Here is a 27194-nt window from a genome sequence, read left to right as displayed (position 1 = left end):
CAATATCTAAGAAAAACACATGCCTTTCAGTCACTATGTTAAGTTCCTGCTAATGCTAATATATTAATACTTATCAGATATAATAGACAAGACTAATTATTTGAACCCTGAAGTGAACTATATTGAGAGTCTAGTTCTAATAGTCATGGTGAAGGTCTTAATGGAGGTCTTAGCTTGAAATAATGATAATGAAAAAAATATATATTTTCACCCTCATTAGACAAGCCTCATTCTCTGTTGTAGTACAGTGACAAGGGGTTGCCAAAAGGCATTCTGGGAAATATATGAAATTATTAAGTGACATAAAACGAGACGAGGTAGACTGGGGGAAAGTGGATTTACCAAAAAGAGAATTACAGCTCTTGATCACAAAATAACTCTAACTAATAACTGAGCTGAACATCAGTGACTAATGATATAACAGTATCTGCACAGCTTTCCATTGTCTTGCAATTTCTCCACTATCATCAGCCACTTGAATCAAAGGCTGTCTGTGCACTTTTCGTTAATAATAAACTCCCAACCACTGTGTGCTGGTGAGAAGTTATGGATGAAAGAGAAGGAATAATTGTTCAGCAGGAGAAATTTGTAAGAGAAGGAACTTGTCTTTCTGTGTTTCCTCCTCAGTGGGAGAACAAGGAGCTGCAGCAGTTTTTAGAGTTTCTGGTCTTCAGGGTAACACATAGTGTCTTTAGAAGCTATGCCTAAACATGGTACCACTGGATTCAAATGACACACAGAAGATTACAAATAAGAAAATTATAACAATACAGAAACAACACTTACACTGAATGTGTTGTTTGTATATTATGGAGAACTACAAATGCATAGTTCTAACCTTCAGAGTTGACGTTAAGTTGACGTTAAGTGTGCACCATTCCCTTAAGGGCCTTCAAAATAAAAGCAAAAATTAAAGTTTAATATGCTAGCAAATGTGATAATCATTCCCTGAGGTTATTCAGAGTGAGCCTCACACAAGGAAAAGTGCTTCTTTGCCACTGGTCATGGAACAGTTTAGACTGATTGGCTATTAATTTTTTTGCATTAGTTTTCTCCAGAGAAAAATAAGTCAAATTATAAGAAAGAGCAGAATAAGAGGTATACTAAATCTGAAGGACCAAACATATTTTAGTCATAAAAAATATGCTATTTACTGGTATTAATTTTAGTTGTTGTCTTGGTGCAATTTCTTTGTTTATATGTGAAACAGGTGCCTCTAAGATTTAAGAAGACAATGTTGTAAAAAGTCTAGGTTTTGATACTTAAAATGTCACATTTGTCCTATGTAATATCCATGTGTTTAAACAGCATGCAAAAACTTTCTTCACCAATACATATTTTTAATGACTTTTGAAATGACAGGACTGACTTTAATAGCATTTGATAAAGACATACCATATAACATTCCATTTTACACAATTTACAGTAGGCAACATTCCATTTTTATATCCTGTATTTTACCTTGACAACTGTGGTTTGGGCTTTAATGTGGATGAGAATTGTGGAAGAGTAAACCTGTTTGTAAACCAATCCAATACCTTGAGGAGTTGACAGTTAAAGTAGAGGAAACAGCAATATTACCAGCCAAGTCCCAAGAAGAAGCCTGTGGTTGTAATTTAGTATTTTATGTTAACTAGCATGAGTGAGAAATCACAATAATAGAGTGATGGTGATGGAGTTTAGAAAGATATGCACATGTGTGTTACAGAGAAAAAATACTGGGTCCCTATGCGGGAACCTGTTTGATGAACACATTTTAATGAGTTCATCAACTGTGCTCATTTGTGCTCGTCAAAGTGTTTTTGGCTCTCTGTCAGCTGATGTTTAAATCAAACAATAAACCTATTTCTGCATTCAGCAACTCATCCATTATTCCACCATGGGATGAAGTTAGCTTTAAGCCCTATTCATGCATCGTTTATTAGCCCCCCTGGTGCACAGTAACTTCCCACTGTATTGTCCATCTTCTGTTGCAGGTCGCAGCAAAAAGAAGGAGCACTGCTTGAATGAGAAGTTGTACCCACTGGAGGAGACAGAGACTTGTCCCTGTGATGAGTTTTTATCCCAGCCCTATGGAAACTGGTCTGCTTGTATCCTCCCTGATCCTTCAGTCTCAGGGTCCCTGCAGGGCTGGATGAGCCACCGGGAGGTAAAGGAGTGTGGCCAAGGTCTGCGTTACAGAGCTGTGGCCTGCACTGACCAGCAGGGACACCTGGTCAACCCTACACTATGTACAGACTCAGGTAGGACCAACAGAAATATACTGCATGAATTTAGAATTGTAATTTTTTACATATTGGCTCCATAAAAGTTTACAATATATGACTGCCCTGATGATGAAACTCAATTTGTATTTTGCCTCACTTCATTTCCTGAACGTGACATTGTGTTCATATTAGCTAATTTGTTGTTGGAAATAGGGTAATTTGTTTTTGTTTGTCTCTAACTAATCTGGTGTGATATATGTCATGGCCCATCTGTCAAACTGATGCAATTTTCAGCAGTTGCTTGGAGCAATTTTTACATTGTTAAAAAAAGAAAGAGTTGATTTAAGAGAATTAATTGAATCAATATGTAAGAATAATTGGATAGGAAATTGTGACATTGATGAAACCATAATTGCAGTGCCATCATGTAGGTGGTGGTTATTTAAAATGTTTAGTTGCTACATTGTCCTGTTTATCTGAATACTGCATGTTAGTGTGAAAGACAGTTGGGTAAATAATGTCAGTAAAGTTACCTAAGACAGTAACTGAACAAAAGCAGAAAACAGAAAGCATTATACAGTGTGGAAACCCTGAAGCAGTTTGACTAAGCCATGTTGGCACAGAGTAGGAATGAGAGACTCATTAGTCAGATAATTAGCTCTTAGTGTCACAGTGAGCAAGACCAAGGTCTGGCAGAGCGCAGGCCAGTGGCATGTCTGTCTGACATTATTAATGTGATCCTCACTGCAGCTGCTGACCAAGTCTAAATCAGGCCTCCCCCTCTTGTCTGCCAATGTTCAATTTCAGGCTACATGGTGGAGATATGCCACATCCCTTGTCCCCTTGACTGTAAGCTCAGTGACTGGTCAGCATGGTCAGCCTGCAGTGCATCCTGTGGTAGTGGGTTGAAGATCAGGTCCAAGTGGCTCAGGGAGAAAGCTTTCAATGGGGGACGCCCATGCCCCAAGCTGGATCTGAAAAACCAGGTAAGGCCTGCACCAGTGGTTCTATACACGCAGCCTACAGTACAAGAGGGGAATAAATTGTGAGATGTAACTGTTTCTAATGGTATGTTATTGTTAGTGGTCTGTCTTTGAAGTGGAAATGAACTCATGCAGGTATACTTTAGAGCCAACACATGCTCATCTATAGTTTATGGACATTAGAATAATGAATTTCAATTTTCATAGTGAGACACCTGCAAAACAAGCAAGCAAAACAGGGTTGACCTCATCATCTATCTACATTGTTCTCAAGTCACTTCTTCACAGACTTGATTGTTTTCAGAGGCACATACAATAGAATGCAGATGAGGGCAATCTATTCTGTGAGACCACTTGTGTTCACCACTGGGTATATGTAATGGGAAGAAATTTGTTTACTAAATGTGCTACACTGCAGTCCACACTGCTCTGTGTGTGTACACAGGTATACAACATTTATATTACTAGGAACATTAGTATGGTCCATGCAGTACTTGGCATCTTAACTTTTTACACATCTTTAGTATGCTTTTGGTATATATTTTACTCCAGCCCTGGTTGCGTTGCAGCCCAGTGCATTCACATAGATACACACTGGGCTTGTTGCATTCCGCTCACATCTCAATGACAAGGTTTATTACCCATCAGCCAGCAGGACTCCTGGGTGACCTGTTCATTTTCTGGTGTCTTCAGTCAGACCAAATCATTTGCCTTGCAAGACATGCCCTTTCCTTGACATAAAAACAGGGTAGCATGGAGTAACAAAAAGAAGGGGGGGTGGAGAGAAGTGGACAGATGGGAGCTTTTGATATTCCATAGTCAGGTTGTATCTGTAGCTCTGAATATTTTGTGACAGCATATCTCTCATGGGGTCATCGTTTAAAGAGGGAAAGTCTTTTATGAATGCTGCCTGTATGCTTGACTGGGCCTGAAAGGACACTTTAGTTTGTAGAGGTCAGTATGGAGATGAGGTACGGCTGTGTGAAAAATATTCCAGTGTGTTTAAGTGGAGATTTGTGTACAGATGGTTAAGTGCCCGCTACCAAGGTCTATATGGCCCCTGTTGTAATGCCCGGTAATAATCCTCGCCACTGAAACTGGGGCTTGCTGTTGCCAATGCCCTCGCGGATTTATCCTGAGGGTGGACTCATGTTAACATTATCAAATTGGCCATTTAAAGTGAAGTACTGTACATCTGTCCGAGATGTGGGTGGAAAAGTAGTATAACCTCTACTTTAGTTCAACAGGCATAGAGGTATGAGGTTACTTCTCACTGCTGTTGTGTTAATCTAGCAAAATCCTGGATGGTCACAATTGACTTCTCCACATGGGCTTGGAAAAGGCCTTTTTTTCCAGCCAGTGTACTTCACTGTTCATATTTGGTCCTCTGTACTTCATTATGTCTCAGGGTGCAGTGTGACAAAAAATATTCAGATTCCTAATGGCTAGCCCTCCTTTCTCACAAACACTTGCTCTCTTATCACCTACTGTGAACCACTCTCTAGCCAAAGTCTGGCCTCGCTCCCACCAGCAGATGTTTCCCCTCGAGCTGCGGCCAAAAGTGACTGGCTTGACAGAGATGAAATTTACAGTGCACCTCTACTCATCCCCTCGTCACATGGTTGAGTGAGCAAGAAAAATATGGAGAGAGATAGGGAGGGAGAAAGAAAGAGAAAGTGCCACCATGAAAATAATGAGCAAAAATGGCCACACAGTCAAACAGACTATGTAGGAGTTTGGCTGTAAAGCAAACTGTATGTGTGCTGTTAACGAGGTAGTCTGTAAGATTTTCTGCATTTGTAAAATGTGATCAAGAACTAGTTAATTATAATGAATAATTCATGCATTACCAGCTGATGTGGATCTGTTGGGCTGCTCAGAATCTTGTGTCTAAGTGGGAGAAGAATAATTAAAGAACAAACTTCCAGTGGAATGTTACTAATATTACATTATGTTGGCTACATTTTCAGGGAGCTCCAAACAGCAATTGTCCAGTTGTAGCTTAGCAACCATAATTGGTGGACCAAGTCGGTCATGTTTTTGATTTTCTTCCACATGTTGGAAGGTGTATGCATGTGACTGTGATAAGAGTGATAATGGTATCTTTGTTTTGTCTTTACAAAACAAAAAATGTGAAAAAGTATAGAGCGTGGATTACACAGTAGGTTGGTCTGCTATAATGTAAGTTGTAAATGTTAGCCTGTCGGGCTTATTGTCTTACCAGTAGTAGTAACCTAACCATGTAATGGTTAGAAAACCATACTGTTAACAATAAAGCATCATTACCCTTCAAAGTGAATATATATCATTGAGGCTGTGCTACATGTTTGGTTTCTTCACAGTGAGTTTGTATGCACCTTTTCTACCTACACACCTGCCAGTATGACTTTCTGATGTGCAAAAACTTTATCCATATTGAGAATTTTTTTCAATTTTGAAATTTAAATCATGTGTCACTGATTTCTAAAATTAGTATTAAAAATCACCCTCAACAATTCAGAAGCTAAAAAAATGGTGGCTCTTAATACCCTGATTTTTCAGTATATTTTACAGCACAGGCCTGTCTGAATACAAGATGCCTCAAGAGACTGTCACAGAGAGCTCACAGATGTCAAAGCAGAGTTCCCAGAGGAACATACAAATTGGATCTATAATTACAGGAGACATTTGAATTTCATCATAACTCCCACAAGTGTTTGCTGCCAAATGCTGAGATATCAAGTGATATATGCACTATTTCTGTAAAATACAAGAGAATTGTCTTGACTGTCTGCCAGCCACTGTACCAGTCAGATGGTTATTTTTTATTCTATTAACGCCTGGGGCCTGTACTCCATTCACTCCATTCACTCCATCCACTCTGGCCCTGTCCTGTGGAGAAACATCCTTCCTTGTCCACCTCCAACACTCCTCTGTGTGTGAGTGCTACATCTGCAGAGTTAGTTGGAGAGGAGCCTTTGTTTGTGTGGGTACTGAGGAAATGCTTTCCATATTATTAAAGATATTACATCATATTTCCTTAGTATCATTAATATTGTGCAGACTGTGTGTTGCTCCACTTGTGTTATATTTTTTTAACTGTTAGTTCTTGTAGATGTATGTTTTGTGCTCCTTCAAAAACAAGATGCTATTTCTGTGATATAAAACATGAACAACTAAAAGCATGCCAATCACTGACTGTCAGCATCAGGAACACATGCAGGCTACTCTTAAGACTGTGCTGGATTGGCTGATGACTCATTTTCACATACCATCCTGTTCATTTGGCTTACTGGGTTGTGCAGAGTTTCATTATATTTCACCTCTGTTACTGTAAGATCCTTATTTACATCATCCTACATTTGTAATACAGCCAAATCAATATGTTTTCCGTTTGTACTTTTGATGTGTTGATGCGCTTGTTGCAGATGCAAGTTAGTAGGGGAACAAAACAAGGTTTGTTGAATAAGCTGTTCTACTGTGATGCTTTCTGTTTCACAGATGGTTTTTGTGTTGTAAATACCACATCAAGATGCAGAGAATATGCTTAGATTTGAGAATAAAACCTCTATTAATTAAGAATTTGGCCAAGTGTGCCTTGATGTGGCCTCTCAGTTGTAAATGTATTTCTGGTAAGGAGCCAGAGTATAACTACTAGTGCTTGATAATTAAGCCTCATTCACCTCCAAACTGCATGTATTACATGCAATATCATGGAGGGGTTCAAATCACTTTTGAATGTGATATATGTCATGGGTAAATATTCATGTGTTAAAACACAGTTGTGCATTCTCAAGTGTCATAGCTGAACACAGATGTTGTGTTTTGCCACAATTCAAATTGGTCACTGCCAGGGATGTCAACACATAAGACATAAACATTTACAATGGCAACAACTGAATCATAGGTCAAAAAATGCATCAGAGCTGCTTCACGGCAAGCCTGTGAGCTGTTCACACACCTGATATGCTGCCACTATCTACAATGCACTTGCAATGCACTTTTTGCAGTCTAAGCTGCTTTGCTCTCCTCACTTTTTCTCTCTAGCTGATGATGCTCTTAAATAGTCTTTAATCAGGCAGCTTGTACACCAACAGTCTGATGGTGCCACTGCAGGACAGATTTATGGAGGAAATAGTCTCTACTTTCCACTGCTCTTGACAGCATTTTGCGGCATTGACCGATCCAAAAATAGTTGTTGCCCACACGCACACACTTCAAGACAGAAGTCAGTGTTTCCCTGCCTGTGCTATTGGTGGCTCAGGATCATTTTAAGGCTCTAAAATGTATTGTTTCACCATATGTATCACTGTTCCCAAGCTCACTGAGTTGCCTTACCAAAATTAATCATTTGGTACTTTCTTGGTGCTTGCATGTCATGCTTGGATGCTGGCTCAGTTCAGCTGGGTGTTTGTGTACTTGGCAATTGTCAGTTGGTGCTAATGCTTCTGGCTGTTTTTCTCAGGAGACTTTTAGCTTTACTGTGGTGCCTGTCTAGGAGAGCAGGGTAGAAAACCATAGATACAGTTCATTATAGGTGCTTATTTGTAGCTGGGTTTTTATTGCTTACCCACAGATCTGCTTGTGGGTGATGCCTGCTGGTATGGCTGCTAAGCTAAGCTCTTATGGTGACGCTATCTACCCCTGCTCAGTATTTTGGTAGCTTCCTCTTTGGCAATACATTGAGGTGCTTCATGCTGTTGAATGCCTGTGTAAACACTTTAGGTTTACACAGGTTTTTTTTTTTAGGTTTCTCCTAATGTTGTTGGCATTATTTTACTCTTCTACTTGTCTGGGGTAATATGTGTAACCTTACTAAGCATTGATTTGTGTGATAGTGTGCCTCACTGTTCATATATCATAATTTAAACAACAGACCTTGTTTAACTTTTCTGGATTAGCTGCTTTATCAGTTCTGCCTGTCATTGAAGAGATTTTTTCTGCCCCGAGTCAGGAATCTTGATCTTGTAATTTGAGAAAGTTGATAGATTGTTTGCCGCAAGGTTGATGTGTCTTAGCGTTATGCTGCATATCAAGTGGATCTGTTCTGAGGCTTGTGTGTAGTCCTGTATCCTTTTCTTTACACTTTTATCATCTGGAACTTTATTCATTCTCTAAATTACACATTCAAAAGCTTGCAAACAAGTTTGCACTGTATTACTGATGCATAGGAATGCAAGAGCTACATTATATTGTGCTACTTTCAGCGCAATGTTAAAATCAAGTTGTTGGTGGGTTTTGCCTGAACAAAGCATTGCCCAACTACACTAGGTAAAATACAAGTAATCCACTGCCCTAACTACTGGAAGCAATTAGGGTTTAGTGTATTGCTCAAGGTCACTCTGACATGTAGAAAGGAGTATCTGGGGATCAAACTCCCACCCTTGTAGTTGATAGACAATCTGCTCTACTCCCCTCGAAGCAGATGTACAGGTTATGCACTCTTACGAATGAGTGTGTTCTTCAAAAACTAGGTGGCCTACATTTATAACATGGATGGATATAATTTGCACAAGAAGAACCAATGTTGAGACTAAGCCAGAGTGGAAGGAACCCCAAAATCTACTGCACAGCTGTGTAGCAGTATTACTTACCAGGGATCTGGCATTTGGACAATGGACAATGAGATACTAGACAAAATAATGAGGGAGGTTAGTTCTGTCCTGGGGTGTTCTTTTCGTTTCCCTAGAGTATGTGGGGGTGGAAGACTGATGACCAAACTATCTATTATGTGCAAAACCTTCCACCCACTGTGCGCACCATAAGTGTATTTGACAGTGCCTTCGGTGCCAGGACTCTCCACCTACAGAATATGAAAGAAGCACCTCCTCCCTCCAGTTTTGAGGCACTGCAACCACCTCCCCCCTCAGCAGATCACAGTAACACCTGAACTATAAGACAGCCATAACATCCAGGTGTTTTTAACTGCATCTGTTTTTTTGCCCATTGTTTTGTCTTTCAACATCTGTTATTCTTCTCTGCCTCACTAAGCATTATCATTATCTGCTGCTAAGTGTGCCCTGTACAGCTGCTGTTCAACAGTATCACAGTAAACAAGTACAATTCTGTTGAATCACTTAGTCACTTTCACTTAAATATTATGTTCTACTTTTTACACAGTGTATATTGATGCCTGATGCTTCTTTTATTTTATATATTTCTCCTTATTATTGTGTTTTCAGTTAGTTGTTTGTTAATACTCTTAACTTTGCTGAGCATGGCCTTGCTTTTAATTGACCTGGCTCTCTGTTTTCTTCACCACTGTGGACTTCGACAGTTCATCAAGGACTTGCTGTAAATTCACAGTGGATTCATTTTTCTTATCAAGTGGTTTTATATTAGAGGAGGAACATCTGGATCACAGTGTGCAGCCTGGATGAATTGAAAATATGTATACCAAAGGAGAAAAATTAGCTATGTAGAATAACATTTTAACAACAAAGCATTACTTTTTTACTTTAGTGACTTTGGATTATGAGAGAGAAATAAGATGTATCCCCACTAAAGATAAGGAGCTTGCCAAAGACATTGTGAATCATTCTCCTTTAGTAGCCAATAATGACCCATAGCAAGTCTGCAGAATGCCTTAATGCCAAATATCAGAAAAAGATAAAAGAAAAGAAAATGCCAATGAGGTGTAATTAATGTAGAGCAATGCTTGGGCATGTGTTATCCCCCCTTGTAGGCCCAGCCCAAAATGTGAGGTTTTTCCCTACATTTCAAACCATGCATATTGTTAAGGCAGTCTGAAGTGCTGCCACCCAGAAAGAATACATTTTGAAGCCTCTCTAAAGCCTGTTGCCACACAGATGGTACACAGCATTTACTTCAGATACAAAGGTTAATCATAGCTTCTATCTGCTAATTAGAAAAACAAATTGTATGGGGTTGCTGAGTGAATATTAAATACATGATTCTCATTTGATAACTGGGATGACTTTCTAAAGACACGATTGTTGTCACCATATATCTAGCAATTCAATTGGGCCTAAAGATGTTGTGACTTTGGACTGTGTTTTGGCTTTACCAGTGTTTTCAGTGATCAGTGTTTTTTTCCCTTAAGAAGATGGGTCATATACAGAACTGTCATATGAACTGTGACATAGAGGTATTGGCTCTGATATGATAGATTTTTGTATGTGAAAAAGAACTTGACTGACCGTAGCTATACTCAAAATCTTGTGAAATGTCTCTGCTAATGCATTCCTGTCTTATTGAGCTATGTCCTGGTAATAGATTACAAAGTAAATGAGAAAAGAAATTATTTCAGAGTTAGAAATAGAACTTGATGGCCAAATAATTTGTTTAATTATGGAAAGTCACACCATTGCCATACAGTAGAGCCAACACAGCAGTGGGTCCAAGGAGGATGTTACACATCCACTGAGGCCTTTTTTTTTTTTTAAACATTGATGTCTTTGTTAGTAGGAGCAGTAATTGGAAGACAGTAGGAGTGAGTGAGACAGAGAGAGAGAGTATGATAGGTAAACCAACTCAGTGGTCAGAGCAAAGATTGAAATTAATTTTAGAGCAGTTAGAGTCGTGTCTCTCCAAGCCATGTGTGGGTGTTCGTTTGATACTGATAATATTACAGCTGAACTTGCTGGTTCATTTTAATGCACATTTTAATTCATATCTACAGTAATGCTATGCGGTAGATAGATACAGTATAGATGTGTGGCAGGAACAAGCGCTCTGTACTGCAGGTACAGTAAGAAATACATCCACCTCTACAGGATAACATGTTTAGATATTTCAAGTTACATGTAGAACACCACCAGTGCTGTGGTGTCTCTCCTTTCTCATGGCGGAGTCTTGCACCCATCATGAGATCATCTATGTTATTCCCTAACCTTAAACCATCAGGAAGCGTGAAGGGGTCAGTGTGTCAGTAGGGTGTAAGAGGAGATTACATATTCAGACTTTCTCTAGCCTTGATACGGAGTATCTTGTTGTGTAAAGTTTCCAATGTTTTGTGGCTGCATTTCACCTTACCTTCTCTCAATGAAATCATTTACAGTGGCTTAGATATCAGTTTTCAGGAGGAACAAATGTTTCATTTTGCATGAGTATTGTATCTCTTTTCTAAAAAGCACAAATGGATGTCAGATGTGTGAGAGATACAGTTATCCTAATAGCCGCTTTGTATGTCGGCACATTTTCAACTTATCATCTCATGAGTGTATTTGAGAGGTCATCATCACATGGGAATAGATCCCGCTGCGTTTCCCAGACAAGCCGTTGTTTTCTGACTCATCCATGGGCCTGCTGACAGTAATAGCATGGTCTATTTGAAGTTGTAGTTACACAGTGACAGTTAGAGAGATTTATAAGAGGAGAGTGCTCCTCTTTAAAGCTTCCTGTCCCATTTTCTCCCTGTTTACAATAAAATGCCATCGCTGCAGGAGAGTCTGTTGCTGCTTTACATGTCCTTTTGGAAAATGTGTTTATCCGTATATGAGTGCGTGTGTGTTGCACATGCATCATTGCGTAGGAACATACAGAATGCATTTATGTGCGTGAATGAAGTTCTCATTATGCCATCATGTTTTTTGGATGAAAGTCATAACCATTATCATCACAGAGCAGATAAGAGATATTAACCGTAATGCCTTGTAAACTTTCCATGCACAAGGCAGTTTCAAATCACAAACATATATATTTTTTTCTTTAAACCTGAGACTTTAAATTTAATGATCATCAACTATCGCCTCTTAACCAGAAATGAAGATGACTTTGGCCTGATCCTAAGCTTTTAATCCCACTCAGATGTGCCGAGTCATGAATGATTAAATGAATGAAGATGGGAAAATCGACTGTTTTGGCATCAAGGGGAATTTACAGAGTATGCATGGATGCATGCTCTTGCTATGACCATTACTTAAACCAATAATCAATTTTCCTATGTTAGTACTGTCATAGATCAGGGGATTTTATTTGAATGTCCCTTTTTACCGTGAAGAACTGAAGTGACAGTTACTTGTCAACAATTTAACAGTTACTTTTAGTAATCTTGTTTAGATACAGAGCACACAGTGTCTCTGAGCATATGCTCATTTACGCCAACTTCCCTCTCACCATCTCCAGACAAATTAATTTCTGGGAGTTGCCTTCAGCTGCGCGTCTGGCCATTGCACAGCTGCTGCAACCAACTGCAGCACTTAAAAACTCCCTCAACACTATGAATCATTCAGTTTGGCAAAATATCCAGGACCACTAGATTCAGTCTAAATGATGAAGTACTTAATCATCCTTTACCTTCATTAATGAAGCATAGAGCAGAATGCAGTATTTTTAAATCAAATTAAAGAAAAAACTATATATTTCTGTCACTGCAGGCAAAATCTAAACTAATGATCATATCATTGTTCTTCTCTCCCCTGCCCAACTTCTGGCTTGTCATGCACTGCTAATATGGACATCCACATCCACGCAGGCTCAGGTCAGTGCTGTTCATTCTGTACATATACTCTGCTTTAGCTAATGAAGAGAAATTGCATGCCAGATCTGTCGTAGTGACATACTCCTGTGACCCTTTTGGTCGAGAGAGAGAACAATAGTTTGATTAGAGCAAGTGTTACATGGATTGAAATAATTTACGTGAAGTGCATTTGAATGATATTTGGTCTACTTTTTAACACTGACATTTTCTAGAGAATGCTAGGACGTCATTATATTGTGGATAATGGGTAAAGCTTTCAAGAGTGTGCTCAAAGAAAATGAGCCAGTGATATCATTCTTGTATTGCTTGTCTGAAAAAAAAAAACTGGATTTCAGAAGTGTCTATAAGAGAACAAAGGAGCAGAAGATAGAGATTGTCCACATTACATTTAACCAATGAGAAGATCTGGTCTCTGGCAGCTGAATCTAACAGATAACCTGTTCCTTTTTCCCCTGGGATGAGAGCTCCTAGTAAATGTGTGTGACCCAAGATGTACTTCAGAGCAAATGCTGTATTTTTCTGCTCCACATTTGTGTTGCAGTGCACCAGCTTTACCCTGCCAACAAATGATTTAATATCTGTCTGACAACTTATGTGTTATAGAACTGTAACCCATTTTTGTAAGAGCTATGGTCACATGATTTCTTACTGAATAAATGGTGTAAAGTGCTCAATAAATAGTGAATGTATTGTGGGAAGTGCCTCGAAAGTTGTTTTCCTGGTGATGAAAATTAGCTGTTAAGTTGGAATTGGGGTTTTCTGCAGTACCACTGGAGAAAGTTGGAAACAGAGCAGTTGCCAGTTTACCCAGCAGGGGCATCTGCGGGGACAGATGGGAGATGATGAGGGTGTGTAATAGGCATCTGTGTGGCCCATAGGGGAGTGAATACTCCTTCCCTCTCTCTAGTCTGCACGCACACACACACTTACAGACACCCATTACAGCCTGTCATAGCTTTTTCCACAAATTGTCCTCTAGAGTATACCTTTTACTGTGGCAGACTGTTACATAGATTGAGAGTAAACATGTGTTTACAGGAGCATTGTGTTGGCTGCTCCCTTGGTTATACAGACATGCCAGAGTCACTTTTTGAGTGGGGAAAGGTGAATAGGCTCAATATCCAGCCAATTACATCCTCAGCTGAAGGACCTGTTGCCATGGTCATTGTTGTTTTACACACCCCATGCTGTTCTCTCCACATCATGCAAAGGCTTTCTTTCAGTGTAAATAAAATACTTGTTTGTCTTTTCCTGCAGCAGTAGCATGTTAAGTGCCTATCAGTTAGTTCAGAGCCACTCTGTGATGAAAGGTGCACTTTCTCTTGTTCAGGTGTTGTCGAGCATACCTTTTAACTTTTGTTACAATTTATTCCAGTGCTTTCCATTATGGTTTTTAGCCTGCCATACTTTGAATAAAGAAAATATATGGGTCATCATCCTGATATTAAACTCCAGCATCTCTAGCAACACTAAATGTTTCTTCTTTTAATTGGGAGTAGTGCACATAGACTCCAGAAAGAAGCATTCATCTCCATTCAGCAGCATAAGGCCTAATGTTAAAACCAAATGTGGTAAAAAAAAAAAAAAAAAAAAAAAAAAAAGAACACATGCACACACATGAATGAAAAACAACATTTAGACATGTATAGCTTCTAGATTAAGGTAAGAATCTATACCTCAGAACAAACGAGTACTCTTTCTTTTTTTTCTTAGAAAAGATAGATCTGCCAAATGAAAACCCATGAGGATTAGTGGTTTTAACCTAGAGACACCTCATTAGAGTAATATGAAAGGTGAAAGTATTCCTAATATCCTTTACATTTTCTACAAGTGTATACACCAACTATTCTTATCAGTACATGAATGTGAGTGTGTGAATTTGGGGGAGGGGTGCTTGAGTGTGAGCCGATTTGTACGCATGTCCATTTTTTTCCAGGTTACACACACTGCTGCTTTCCCCCTATTATCCCTAATGTGTGTCCCTTTTCCTCTGTGTATCTGTGTGTCCATTCATATGTGTGTGTTTGCACACACATGTGTACAGGTGTATGAGGCCATGCCGTGCCACAGTGAATGCAGCCAGTTCGAGTGGAGGATGGAGCCCTGGTCCATTTGTACCATCAACACTGTGGATGACCTGCCAGCCTGCGGGGAGGGAGTCCAAAGCCGCAAGATCAGGTCAGTGAGCGGGTTAGGCTTAGCAGACTGTTGGCCTGGCACTGCATCATAGACTGGGAGAGGTAGACTGGCAGCGGTCCTGTAGCTGGCACTCACACTGGCCCTAACACTTGCAATGCCAGGGGAAAACAGTCAAAACAAACCACTGCTTCCTAATGAGTGTTAGATTTTTTTTTTTTTTTTGCAGTGCCCTTTTAGTGGTTTAGTAATAGCCACAGAGGAAAGCAGTGAAGTGCTGACCTTTTCTGCAGGCAGCAGTGTGCCTAGGTGCTGGTATTTGATTATACACAAAATAGGAAATGGCAAATTTGGAAACTATGTCACTGTGTCAAAAGCAACTGAATTGGCCTTGTTAAGTATATTGTATGCCCACCTTTATGTGTGAGTCACAACGGCAGATCTAAAATAGGTCATTATCCGTTATTTACTATTATTTGAAGTCGTTTGAACAAAGATTCTATTATTTTTGTAGTAAACCAAAAAATTAAACAGGCTTTTGGGCCCATTTTATATTGCTAAATGTTTAGAAAAGCCAAAACAAGCTACAAAATTTCACCTAATAAAAGTATAATCCATTTTGAGTCAGAAACTTAGAAATAGGTTTTGAAACTCAACAAAAGGACCCAGTTAGCAGTGCCCCTGAGACTACTTATATAGGTACGTCTGCTGTTCTGCTAGGTGTGTGAAGAAGAGAACGAGTGGGGAAGCCAGCAGTGTGGAGGACAGTCTGTGTGATCAGGAGGAAATGCCACCTAGAGCCCAGGTCTGCTTTCTGGCCTGCCCCAACGACTGTGTTGTGGCACCCTGGGGATCTTGGAGCAACTGCTCCCTGGTAAGGAGCAATAACTGAGTGACTGTGTTCTTGGTTAGTTGAGAGACTGTGGTAGCAAGCTGGCTGATTTACTGTTATTAATGAAAGGATGTATTATATATTTTGAAGCTTTTATAATAAGACAAGGTGGATAGGACATTAATAATTACATATATTGATAATAGGTCTTCTCTTTCCTTAATTAATAATGATAAAAATGTGTAAGAATTGATATTTCACCTGCCTTTGCTACTCACAGCCTCACAAATGCAGTTGTCAATCAACAACAATCAAACAAATTCTCAGTTTGACTCACATTTTTGATTCTTCTTAGGGTTAAACTCCACTATTTTGAAAATTGATAGTCAATTAAAACAATCAACAGATACAGTACAGTTAAATTGAGCAACAATACATCCCCAGTATAGAGCTATTTTGATGGACTGAGTCAAACGTGCTTAGACTTGCTTTAAAAAACAGTTTTTCATCTTTTCTTTTTCTAAATATTGATATTTAAAAACATTCCAATTACAAATCAGGGAGAAGTTGATAATAAATTGCAGTTGTGTCTGTCAAGTTGTTCCATAGTATTGTGTGTTTTGAAATCACATTGTGCATTGCAACACTCGTTATTGCAAATTAACCTGAGTTTACTAATGCACCTTCGTTCTCCAATGAAAGTTAGCCCTCAGGCCAAACCTGTGTAGCATACACTCCCCAGTGATTGCAGCCGCAGGCTACTGGTTACATGGCCATGTGGGCATGGTATAGGTTTCCTATCAAACATAACAGTTCATTGGACTGGAACACTGGAGTCAGAGAGAGAACAGTTTGGGGCAAAGAGATGAGAAAGATTACTTAATTAGTCAGAGTTTTCTCCAGATACATTTTGTTTAATTTAGTCATTCAATGCACAAGGCTTGGCAGCTCTAATAACAATGTATTTATTGATATAACAGTGTTTAAGACTGTTAACTTGAGAGCCAGTTAAACTGTAACAGCCATATAAAATTGTTATGGATGATTTGTTTCTATAGTTAAATGCATCCTGAAACACTTCAACACATGACAGGACGGTGGAAATGGTGGTATTTGCATTTGTATGTCAGTCAAGGTCAGTCAAGCAAATTGCTAAATTCTGAAGTAGAGAGGGCTTAAACAAAGACTAAGGGTTAGGGTTTTAGACTTAAATATTACAGCTGCATCTACTGTTTTTGGACACTAGGAAGCAGAGGAACTCATGCCTCTGTAGGATATTTAAGATAAAGATGTCAGCTTTTGCACATTCCAATCAATAATAATGAAAAAAAGTTAAATGATTTTAAAAAATAGGAAAAAAGGCTAAATGTTATGTCGCCTTTAATATACCCAAATACCCAACACAGCTCTAAATGATTATATCAGTGTAAAATTATTTTTGCACACTATGACCTCTATAAATACAGTGATCTGCCAACTGCAAGCAACTGAATAATAAATGAGGGATTTGTACACTGATACATCCTACCCATACATTTAAGCTGATTTGTAGTCACTTCTAAGAGGAACTGTCAACTACACTGTAATTAGGAAAGTCAGAGGTTTTGAACTGTTCTCACACTATTTCACTAGTTTGTCACACCTAACCTTTGCAAAATTCCACAACCAAATGACAGAGTCCACTCACTGAATTATTCTTGACACTTGTTCCATCTTCCACCCAGACAAGCGTCTCATCCACTAACTAAGATGTTATAGTTAGAAACACTGATGAGAGACAGACAATACACATATAAACTCCTAATACCATGGCAGGAGAAATCTTATCTGCAAATGGATAGTAGGATAGAAGAAGTCTTTAATGTAAAATACAGTACGCTGGTCCACTGTAATTGATAGTTGTATAGCCCCGGGCCATTCCTGTACTAAGCTGGGAAGAGGATGTCGTGCCGTGTGTGCAGTTATATGATGAGGTCAGTGGCGTTGTGGGGTCCAAAGGTGGCATAGTGATGAAGGGCAGCATCCTTGGTAATAACAGTGTGATGTTTCCCTACACTGTCCACATACATTCACAATGACATGATGGGCAATGATGTTTCTCCCTCAGTGTTGTTTTAGTTTGTTAAAGCTAGCTATGCCCATAAAAATGCAATTATGGGGGATTGTATTTAGGTTCAAGACTCTCTGCAACAGACACAAATCACACAGTATCAAGAATAAGCCAGAGTGGTCATTAAGCACACAGTAAATACAGTAAAATTAGACATTGTGAGCATCAACTTGAGGCAATCGTGTCCTCTAGGTTGCTGTTCCAAGTAAAGATGATTATGCTTTTTTCTTTTCTTCATAAAGGAATTGGCTCCACCAATCTATCCAATTTGTCTAAAGAGCTACTCAGTTATTATTGCTCAGATTTTTTTGTTGGTTAGTGTTGCTCACCACCAGTTTTGTTCATCTTGTACACTGTGTTACAGCTTATCTTAATGCTGCTTGTTAGTATTCTGCTGTTTTTATGCCAATCTACATACACAGAGACATTTTTAAACTCAGGATTGCATGATTGGTTTTAGGCATTAAGATCAACTGGCACAGAATCTCCAAACTGTGTGTTATTGTGTGTGTCACAGAGCAAGTGAAACAAGAGAGGTAGTATGTGAAGCAGAACTATTACTTTAATGCTGTGGAGTGATTTAGCACTTATTGTGACTTTCAAATTACATATTAACAGATTTCATTGATTGTTACCTTCATGGGTTTTATTGGTCTAGTTATTTGACAATAGTTAAAGTGGTGTGAAAGTTGCTCTGAACACAACTGAGCTTGCAGACTGTAGCACCTCATGTTATATGTGGCATACAAATGCACATGTGTGACTGTGAGACTGTTGTGAAAACATTAAGGGCACAATGACTGCAGCTGATTCATGAGGCTCACACAGAGGTCCCTCATTAGGAGGTGACAGTGATTGAGGTGCATGTCGTGGTGCATCAGAAGCAGAGCGGCAAACACGGCTCAATACAAAGACCTTCATCAGTAGAATCAGGCTGACCGTTCCCCCACATTCACGTATCACTTGCTCCTCTGTTCACAGTTTCCATTCCCCTGTAGTGTCACATGTTCATATTCTCACCGTGCTACATCTGTCCCTTGGTAGATATTTGCTAGATGTTATACTCCAACAGTTCTAATAATTGCTCTCTTAATTATTATTACACTCATTCGCCATCTGCCTTGAACTTTGCCATGTAATAGTCAACAGAACTGTGAATTCAGATTTCTCCCTATTACTATCACTAGCTGAATCTGTAAAGAGAAAATTTATTTAAATGGTTTCTAAACACAATTTCTAAAGTCTCCTGCCACCTCAAAGTCTCAAAGTCTCTGTTCAATAAGATAACATCTCCCCATGGCCTTAAAAATATAATCTGTATTATCTGATCTGTGTAGCAACTACTCTTTCAAGGTATTTTTTAGCATACCCATAGCAGGTTTTCAGTGGCATTTTAAAGATTTGCTGACTTTCTCTTAGGTTTTTAGGTAATCTACCAGATATTTTCCTGTGAGTTTAAAAGCCAACCTTTTGACATCAGGGTTGTGGAAGAGAAGCAATTGCAGCAGCAGGTTTATTTATATCCTCATAATCATTATATTAGGTAGATTTTGCTTAAGGAAGACACAGTATGGTGGAAGTCATGTTACTAAGTGCTATGCAGCACCCAAGTTATCAGAGGCAAAGGATCTCACCTTGAAGTGACTAATTTGATTGATTTTTCTTTTGTTAAATGTGTTGTTAGGAACCAGTAAATTCTAATTTTAAACAAAGAGCTGCTGTCAACTAAAATATTGAATTTCCTTTTTTTTCCAATAATATGATCAAATACAAAGATTTCAACACATTATCAGGAATATTTCTTTTTTTCAGTTAACTTTCTCATCACCCCCTCTTTATGTTGTCTAAGTACTTACTAACATTGTTTACATGATGACACAGTTTTTAACGAATCATTACCCATACAGAAAATGCTGCAGGTAATTTTCATGGATTATCACCAACAATGATACCATGAGAACCACTCATATTAACCCATATTGACATACAATCACATACACTTGCAAGTAGAGACACTAGTACACCTTAAAAAGATGCAAACAAGCACTCAAACATGCACACACATACCCCGTGGGAAAAATCTTGCCTTTTGCATTATTACCACCAAAATGATCAAAGAATCAAAAATGAAATGGACAAAAATGTCCTTAAGGTCACATAAAGGTTAAATATAATGTTTTAGTCAGTATAGGTCATAAAAGTAATTGTAGGATACAGCTTTCAATTTCTATAGCCTACTGAAGGACTCCTAGACTCCAGCTGGTTTCACTCCATCTCCCTCAATTCTACTAAACAGAGAATCTTCTTTAATGCTATCATTGTTGTACAGCAGTGTGACCAAGGGACAACAAGAAACAGGAGCAGACGTATCCTCCGCCTCCCAGCCTCGGAGAACTCTGCCTGTCCAGAGCTGGTCCAGTCAGAGCCCTGCATCCTCAACAGCACCTGTTTCACCTACCAGTACAGAGTCTCAGGTAGGACGGTCTGCACAACCAGTCTGAGCTGCTAGTGGATGACAGACTGTTGTTAATATCCAGTGGGAATGCACTGAATTAAATGACTGCGAAGCAAGACAGTGTTTGACCAGGTTTGCCTGACTTATGCAAGGTTTAGAAAAATAGAGATTCCCCTGAGTAGGTTCGCTGCTTGGGCATAGTAAGGGTTAGTGCGTACAATTGTCCTGCAAGCAATGGCACACAACCTGGTCTGACAATGAGACTACTGTACAGGTATATTTCTATGTTTCTATGTGTGTGTGAACTGCAGACTGGAGTACGTGCCAGCTGAGTGAAAATGCCATATGTGGTCAAGGTTCACGGTTGCATTTACTGGACTGTATTCGCAGCGATGGCAAGATTGTGGAGCTACAGAGGTGTGAGCAGGTAATCACTGTGCAGTAAGACCTCTCATTCATAATTGGATCCACAGTTTAAAAGCTTGATTGCACAATCATAGTCTGAGAAAATCACATTTTCACAGTCATGTCGTAGCCTACTGTGTATATATTTTTTCAACATGATGGATATTGAGATTTAATAGCTTTAACTGTCTAATGCACACGTGGTGCAACAAAAAATACCGAGCAAAGATTTTTACTATTGTTGGAGAGTATGAAGTAGTGATTGATGTGATAGTACTCCAATTTCTCTTCTGTTCCCATTGGCTACTACATTAGTCAAGTCGCCCACTTTGTTAAAGTGAAAATGTTGCATCTAATCTCCCAACACCTCCATGTTTCACTAAGGAGTTTGCCACCAAGCCAAACACAACTTAATTTTATTTCCTTGATGTGATTGTGCACGGATAAATAGTTGCTGAGATGCTGGATTCTGTGATCAAATAGTAGTAGCAGCAACGTTTCTCTGGTGTGTTGCAAGCTGGATATCAGTCTTGTCTACAACCTGCAGTTAACATCTGGTAATGTGTGAGTGTCAGGAGCTTTACTGGGATAAAGGTTGTGATGTTGTAGCCACTGTGTTTAGTATAATGTTCATTAACAAGGTGATTGCTTCTAATAAAAATTCCAAAAATGTATGATTATAGCTCAGTAACATTTGAAAGCAGTGTTAATGATAAAACTGTTTAAATGCTGCATCTCCACTGTCCTGAAATTAACTGCTGCCTGTTTAAAATATGGAAATGTGGGCACTCCGTCTTTCTTGTTAGTGAGAATAATTAGCTGGCCCTCCTCACAGCTCTGCTCTTCTTTTCTACAGTTTGGTCTGATCAACAAGTGGAGGCTGTCAGAGAGCTGTGTGGTTGAATGTCCTGTCAGCTGTATACTCTCTGATTGGTCACCGTGGGCGGATTGCTCACACACCTGTGGTAGCCAAGGTAAACATTATGTGCCAACAAACTTAAACCAAAGGGAACACCAACCTGATGAACAGACACACAGCCGACCACATGTGCAGCGCCTCATTATTCCGTCTGCTTAGGCTTTCACCGAGATGTTGAATTGAGCATGAATACATTTAAATGCATTAAAATATTTACGCGTATGTGTTATCCAAAGCCTTATTATACAGGGAAACAGGGTGCTAATTTTTTTTTTCAATAATGTATATATTAATATTCTCATTCATTATCATTCTATGTGAAGCTCAGTTTTTTATTAACACAGGTAACTTTGCTTTATGAGGTTACATTTTAAGAGTAGCAGGTTCATTTTAACTAAATTTCACACAGCTCACCTTTACAGACACCATAAATGATTCAGTGTTCCTAAATAAAATATATACTCTGGCCCTGCATGATTTCAAAAATGCAATTAGTAATCACCAGCCTGTGGTATGCCTGGCATTACTTTGAGAAAGTCAGGGTATAACCTCATGTAATATACAAAAGTTAATGAAGTTAACCTGAATGCATACATTGTTTCTTTGGCTCCCAGATACTGCCAGAAACTCCCAAAGCTTGTTATTCTGATAATTAGAGACACTCAACAGTATCTTAAGTTCATCAATATTCATTTGTCGTTGGCTGTCTGACTGTTCTTCACAGTTAACCCCTCATTCCAATAAGCTCACACTTACACAGGCTTTCAGCTGGGGATTTAAGCTCAGTCTGTGTCTTTCACAGCACTGTCACCGTCGCTGCGACTCTGTTTCTGCCACTCTCTCAGTTCATTCTCACACATTGTGAAACACATCTGTCAGCCCTGATGAGGGATTTGCGTTGTATCTGTGTCAGACGATGCAAGGATCTTGTTTTGTCAGGATGCCAAGGGAGCGCTAATGTTTTTGGTTTGATTTTTGAGATGGCAGTGCTGAACGTCCTTTTGCTGTGTCTGCCTGGGGCCAACAGAGCTCAGCATCTCCCCTGGCATAGCAAGCACACACAAGATTTCTGTCTCAACTTGATGGCTGAGGGAGGCCTGCCTTCACTGAGCCTCATGGGACCCAGCCGCTAAGCTGCTCTACAACGCACCAAACCCGCTATGTGGCCACTTCTTCTTTACTGTTGCCATTTACCAAACATTTCCTGTCACACATTATTAATGGCTCACTTGAACAAAGCATTTATGAAGGAAACTGTTAGATCTGAGCACAAAGTAGCACGGTGACACAGATGTATTGTGCTGTTGCACTAATTCTTCTTTGTCATGAGGGAAATATTTTATGGGCTAAAGAAAAGGTGCAGCCTCTTTTCACTTCTAAATAAATGATCATCATTTATATCTGCCAAGTATTTTATTAACTGTTATTTTATGGCATCTTATATTTGTGCTGTGATGACTTTATGTCTCTCACGCTTGCAGTTTGGTGTATGAACCTCTCTGTGTTTTTGTCCTTTATTCACAGTTTTTCTTTTTCAGCAGTTTCTCCTGCTAGCTCTGCGCAGTAGCTCTATAAAGTACTCAGCTTGAACATCCAGCTTGCAGCTTCCAAATGTACTTAAGTCTCCTCTGTTATATTGTTCTTAGTAACGTTTTATTGGCCCTGACGTTCTGCAGGTCTGACTGTGCGCACACGGCGAGTTCTGCAGGAGGCTCATGAGGGTCGCCCCTGTCCCAGCCAGCTCAGCCAGACCAAACCATGTCCCATAAGGCCTTGCTATTTATGGCTGCTGAGTGACTGGTCCACATGTGCTGTAGAGGTATGACCAAATATCTACCTCCATATGATGTACTTACCAAGGATGCCCACAAAACTCATGATTTTGATTGTGCCACTTTTCTTAAAGGTACACGGTGGAGCAAGGGTTATATGAGTGGGTCCTCATTTGCACATGTGCTTGGTTATGCAACAGGCTTTTGTGCCAATGATTACACACTTTTTCAAAGACGTACATGTGACAGTATCTCACCAAGCAATGCAGCACAGTGCCAGAAAAAGGCAGGGAAGAAGATGGTTGATCAAAATCTAATGATCAAAAAAATCAGCTCTGTGAAATATTTAAAATTTGGATACAACAGGTTTTCTAGACATCAAAGATGTACACAATGCATTTTGAATATTATCTCAGTGAGGTTGTGCGAATCAGTGGTGAAACCCACAGAAATGTATTTTAAGTTATTAAGAAGATATTAAATATTATATTGCCTTATTACTAATAATATATTACATATGATCCAATATGGTCCAGTTAGGAATTCTAATCCTTTAAAGGAACAACACTTCCATCTCATTGTTTTTCATTGGCACTAGTCCATATGATCAGAATTCTTTTACAAAATGCTCATAACAGTTAATCAAATTCACCTAGATGCTTCTGTGAGAAATTTCACTTTTCTAAGGCTACAGTGATGAAACATCAGTAGGTGGATCTTAACAAGGTCATATTTGTTTCTGCCTTTTTAAAAATGTTTTTCCTGCAGGGTGCAGAATGCGGTGAAGGGTTTCGGAGAAGGAACCTATCATGTGTTGTCCACTGGGGCGACTGGCCTGAGTCTCCTCCTCAGCCAGTAGAGGAAGAGCTTTGTGGAGACAAACTGAGGCAGCAGATTCAACAGGAGATGGAGCAGCCCTGCTTTGTTCCCTGCCCAGGTAAAGCCACGCTCAAGTATACTTAATGAACATCTTTACTTTTCAACTGCATTGGCAGCCAGTATATAAAGCTCAACAAGAGCAAAACTACACAATTGCATTAATTATTTATGACTGTGGTCATTTTGAATTCATAATATCAACAATTATTTGGCTTCAGTCACTTACTTTATAATCAATAATCTTGTTTCTGAACATTAACTAATTTGCTGGAGTCTGCCAATACACTGTCCCCTCTCCCAATTGGCTGACATTTTCAGCTGCTAAATAATTATTGCAAAATCAATAAAATTCATAGATTAACTAATGACCCTTTTAGCTCTGCATTGTCTGGAGGGACATGTCCAGTGACAACCAGAAAAAAAGACACTTGGATAAAAGAAAATTCATATTTTGTATCAACGTAGTACCTAAAAACATGCAAAAGTCTGTACTGAGAAACTTAAATAGAGACAGATTTTACGATCAATTACTTGACAACACTATTGATTTTTACACTACGTTGTGTAACAACCCAGGAATAAATGAGGCATGAAAAATCACTCTGAAACAATTAACCAATCACACTGCTGAGAGCAATCACTCCTACTACTGTAGCCACGCTATTAACAGCTACAGTAGAGGAATTCTGCATGGGGAAAGCATACATGCCAATGCAAATGATTTTCAAATGACAACAATTCATGCAGTATATGATAAAAGGTGAGAGCAGCAGAGGTATCCAATAATAGAAGACTGAGGCTGTGAAAAACAGTGCGTGAGTTGCTGGGTTATATCAGCTATAACAGCCACTGATGTCATGAACCTCATCACAGTTTAACACCACAACTTTATTTGTATTGACCGGCTTCATTTCAGTTTACCAGTGAGACCCATTAGCCTCTAGACAAACAGTCACATTTACTTGAAGCTCTTGGATAGAAATCTAATGGGAAACTCTGTCCATCATTTTAAACATAAGGAAATTTGCCTTCTACGCCGTCATGGATTTTTTGAAGTGGTTTACTTAATAAACAACATACACATCTTCAAAAACACTCTGCAGCAATGTCTGCATTAACTCTCTATATTTCTCTGTCAACAACTATTTTATTTTCTCATATCATATAGACACATATGTTGTAGCTACTGAAGAGAAAATAGGTACAGGTGCATCCCAGCATTTCTATCTCTGACAAATTCCATCACTAAACTGCATCATTTAAGATCATGTGTCCCTGTCAATAATTACTATGTTGATCAGATGTTTATTACACACAGATTACACATAAAACTTGAGTGAAAAGTGATGGAGATTTATGTGCTTAAATCTATCCAGCGGTGGCTGCTGATGTACTGTACAGCTGCAGTCATTGCTGGCGAAATGCGTCAGGGGCAGGTCTAGATCAGCTTGTTCCCCTTGGAATTGTAACGGTGTTACTGCATTCACTGTTGCCAGTTTGCAGTACACTTCAAAACACATGTGCAATGTTCTCTGTGATGGATAATGATAAAAGAGCACCAGTGTTGGCAGAGCGCTGCCTGTAGCTGTATCTTGGCCAAAAAATAAAAATAAGAAATAAAAATATTGGTTCAGCTTGGCACTTCCTGTGTGCTCTGCCGTATCTCAGCAGTGGAGATGGCTGGATAGTGGAAAACTCGGTAAACAATGAAAAGGATTTATTCTTTACTTTTTTGTGATATTTTACCCTCCTCTTCCAGTGAAGTGGATGATGATCAATGAGGTGCTGAATTCAGGCTAGATAGAGCTCTTCCACATTTTAGACATTTTAAAATTCTGTGGAATATTGGAATCAAGCTGTCACACTGTTATTAATTGATCATTTGGTGAGGAAGTTAAGTGCCTATAACATAAATATTACTATGATTTTTAATTGTATCTGTGCAATCAGACTGCACATGTTTAGATACATGTTACAGTGATTTAATTCATTGTTTGTTTGCACATTTGAGGTTGTACATTATATTCCAGTTTTGTTACTGCTGTAAAGCTTTTTAATGTATAGTATATAATATTTAGGCTATATGTGTTTATACTGTATATTTCTCTTTTGTTAGATTTTTACATTTTTCCCACAAACTTAACACAGATGGAGACTTATCAGGAAAACACAACCCACTGCACCTGTACCTGTGTCAAATACAGGTCTTGAATTTTGCACATTAAAATGGTCAACATTATCATTATATAAGTCACCATAGCAACAGAAACTCATAATTGACTGACACCCCATGATGCCAGCCGGTGTTTTTGTTTTATCCATTTTTAGGCCACACTGTAACTACAGCATTAGTTTTAAGTGAAGGAGCTGGTGCCCAGCTGACAGCTATGACCTGTTTCACTTATCACTGTCAGGCTCTCCACCTTGAAAATCTATAATGACGCTTTATTCTCTGTAGGCGCAAGCCAGCTACACAAGTACCATACACAAGTATTATAGAAGTAGAAAAAAAATATATCTGAATTGTTTTAATTTCAAAAAGAGAAATGCAATCATAATCTGAGAAAAAGACTTCTCAGATTTCCTGTGGTATGGCTCTCGGCACATGAGGCTGTTGTTAGCTTTCACCATGGAGAGATACCATCTTGCACTGCTTGCTTTTACTCATCTTTCTCTCGGTTTCCTCCGATCCCCGCCTTGATTCATCACTCAAACCGCCTTCGCTGTGAGGCTTGGCTCAGGATCAAGACTGTTTGATGGGCAGAGCAGATGCGTGTGTGTTTGTGATGTGTCCGTTGGTGTGAAGGTGCCAGGTGCAGTGTAGGGGCCAGGGGAGGGGTTGTTGACACGTATGTGATGTACAGTATGTGTGTATGTGTGTTGCTGTTTGCCGTACACTGCAGCTTTTGCCACAGCGTGTTTCCACAGCCGTAGCAGCATGGGGGAAGAGAGGATCCATATGAAGATGAAACATAATGAGAATAGTCCACAATCCACAGACACTAATGGGCATTCGGGGTAGAGAATCAGAGGGTTGTTCTGGCTGTAGAGCTGTGGCAGCGGGTGATATCGTTA

General features: G+C 39.2%; 1 protein-coding gene across 2 annotated transcripts in view; it reads left to right on the top strand.

The window, feature by feature from the left end:
* Positions 1-27194, top strand: part of thsd7ba (thrombospondin, type I, domain containing 7Ba) — a 147222-nt gene that overhangs the window by 112279 nt on the left and 7749 nt on the right. For both annotated transcript variants that reach the window (XM_018682007.1, XM_051070232.1), the window contains 9 exons: positions 1977-2243; positions 3015-3193; positions 14656-14789; positions 15468-15621; positions 20019-20163; positions 20456-20571; positions 21406-21523; positions 23145-23287; positions 24009-24177. In XM_018682007.1, the coding sequence (XP_018537523.1) occupies positions 1977-2243; positions 3015-3193; positions 14656-14789; positions 15468-15621; positions 20019-20163; positions 20456-20571; positions 21406-21523; positions 23145-23287; positions 24009-24177 (1425 nt within the window). The remainder of the gene's footprint in view (positions 1-1976; positions 2244-3014; positions 3194-14655; positions 14790-15467; positions 15622-20018; positions 20164-20455; positions 20572-21405; positions 21524-23144; positions 23288-24008; positions 24178-27194) is intronic.

The sequence above is a fragment of the Lates calcarifer genome, linkage group LG1 (assembly GCF_001640805.2).
Source record: "Lates calcarifer isolate ASB-BC8 linkage group LG1, TLL_Latcal_v3, whole genome shotgun sequence".
Classification (NCBI taxonomy): Eukaryota; Metazoa; Chordata; class Actinopteri; family Centropomidae; genus Lates; species Lates calcarifer.
This window is presented reverse-complemented; position numbering and strand designations above follow the sequence as displayed.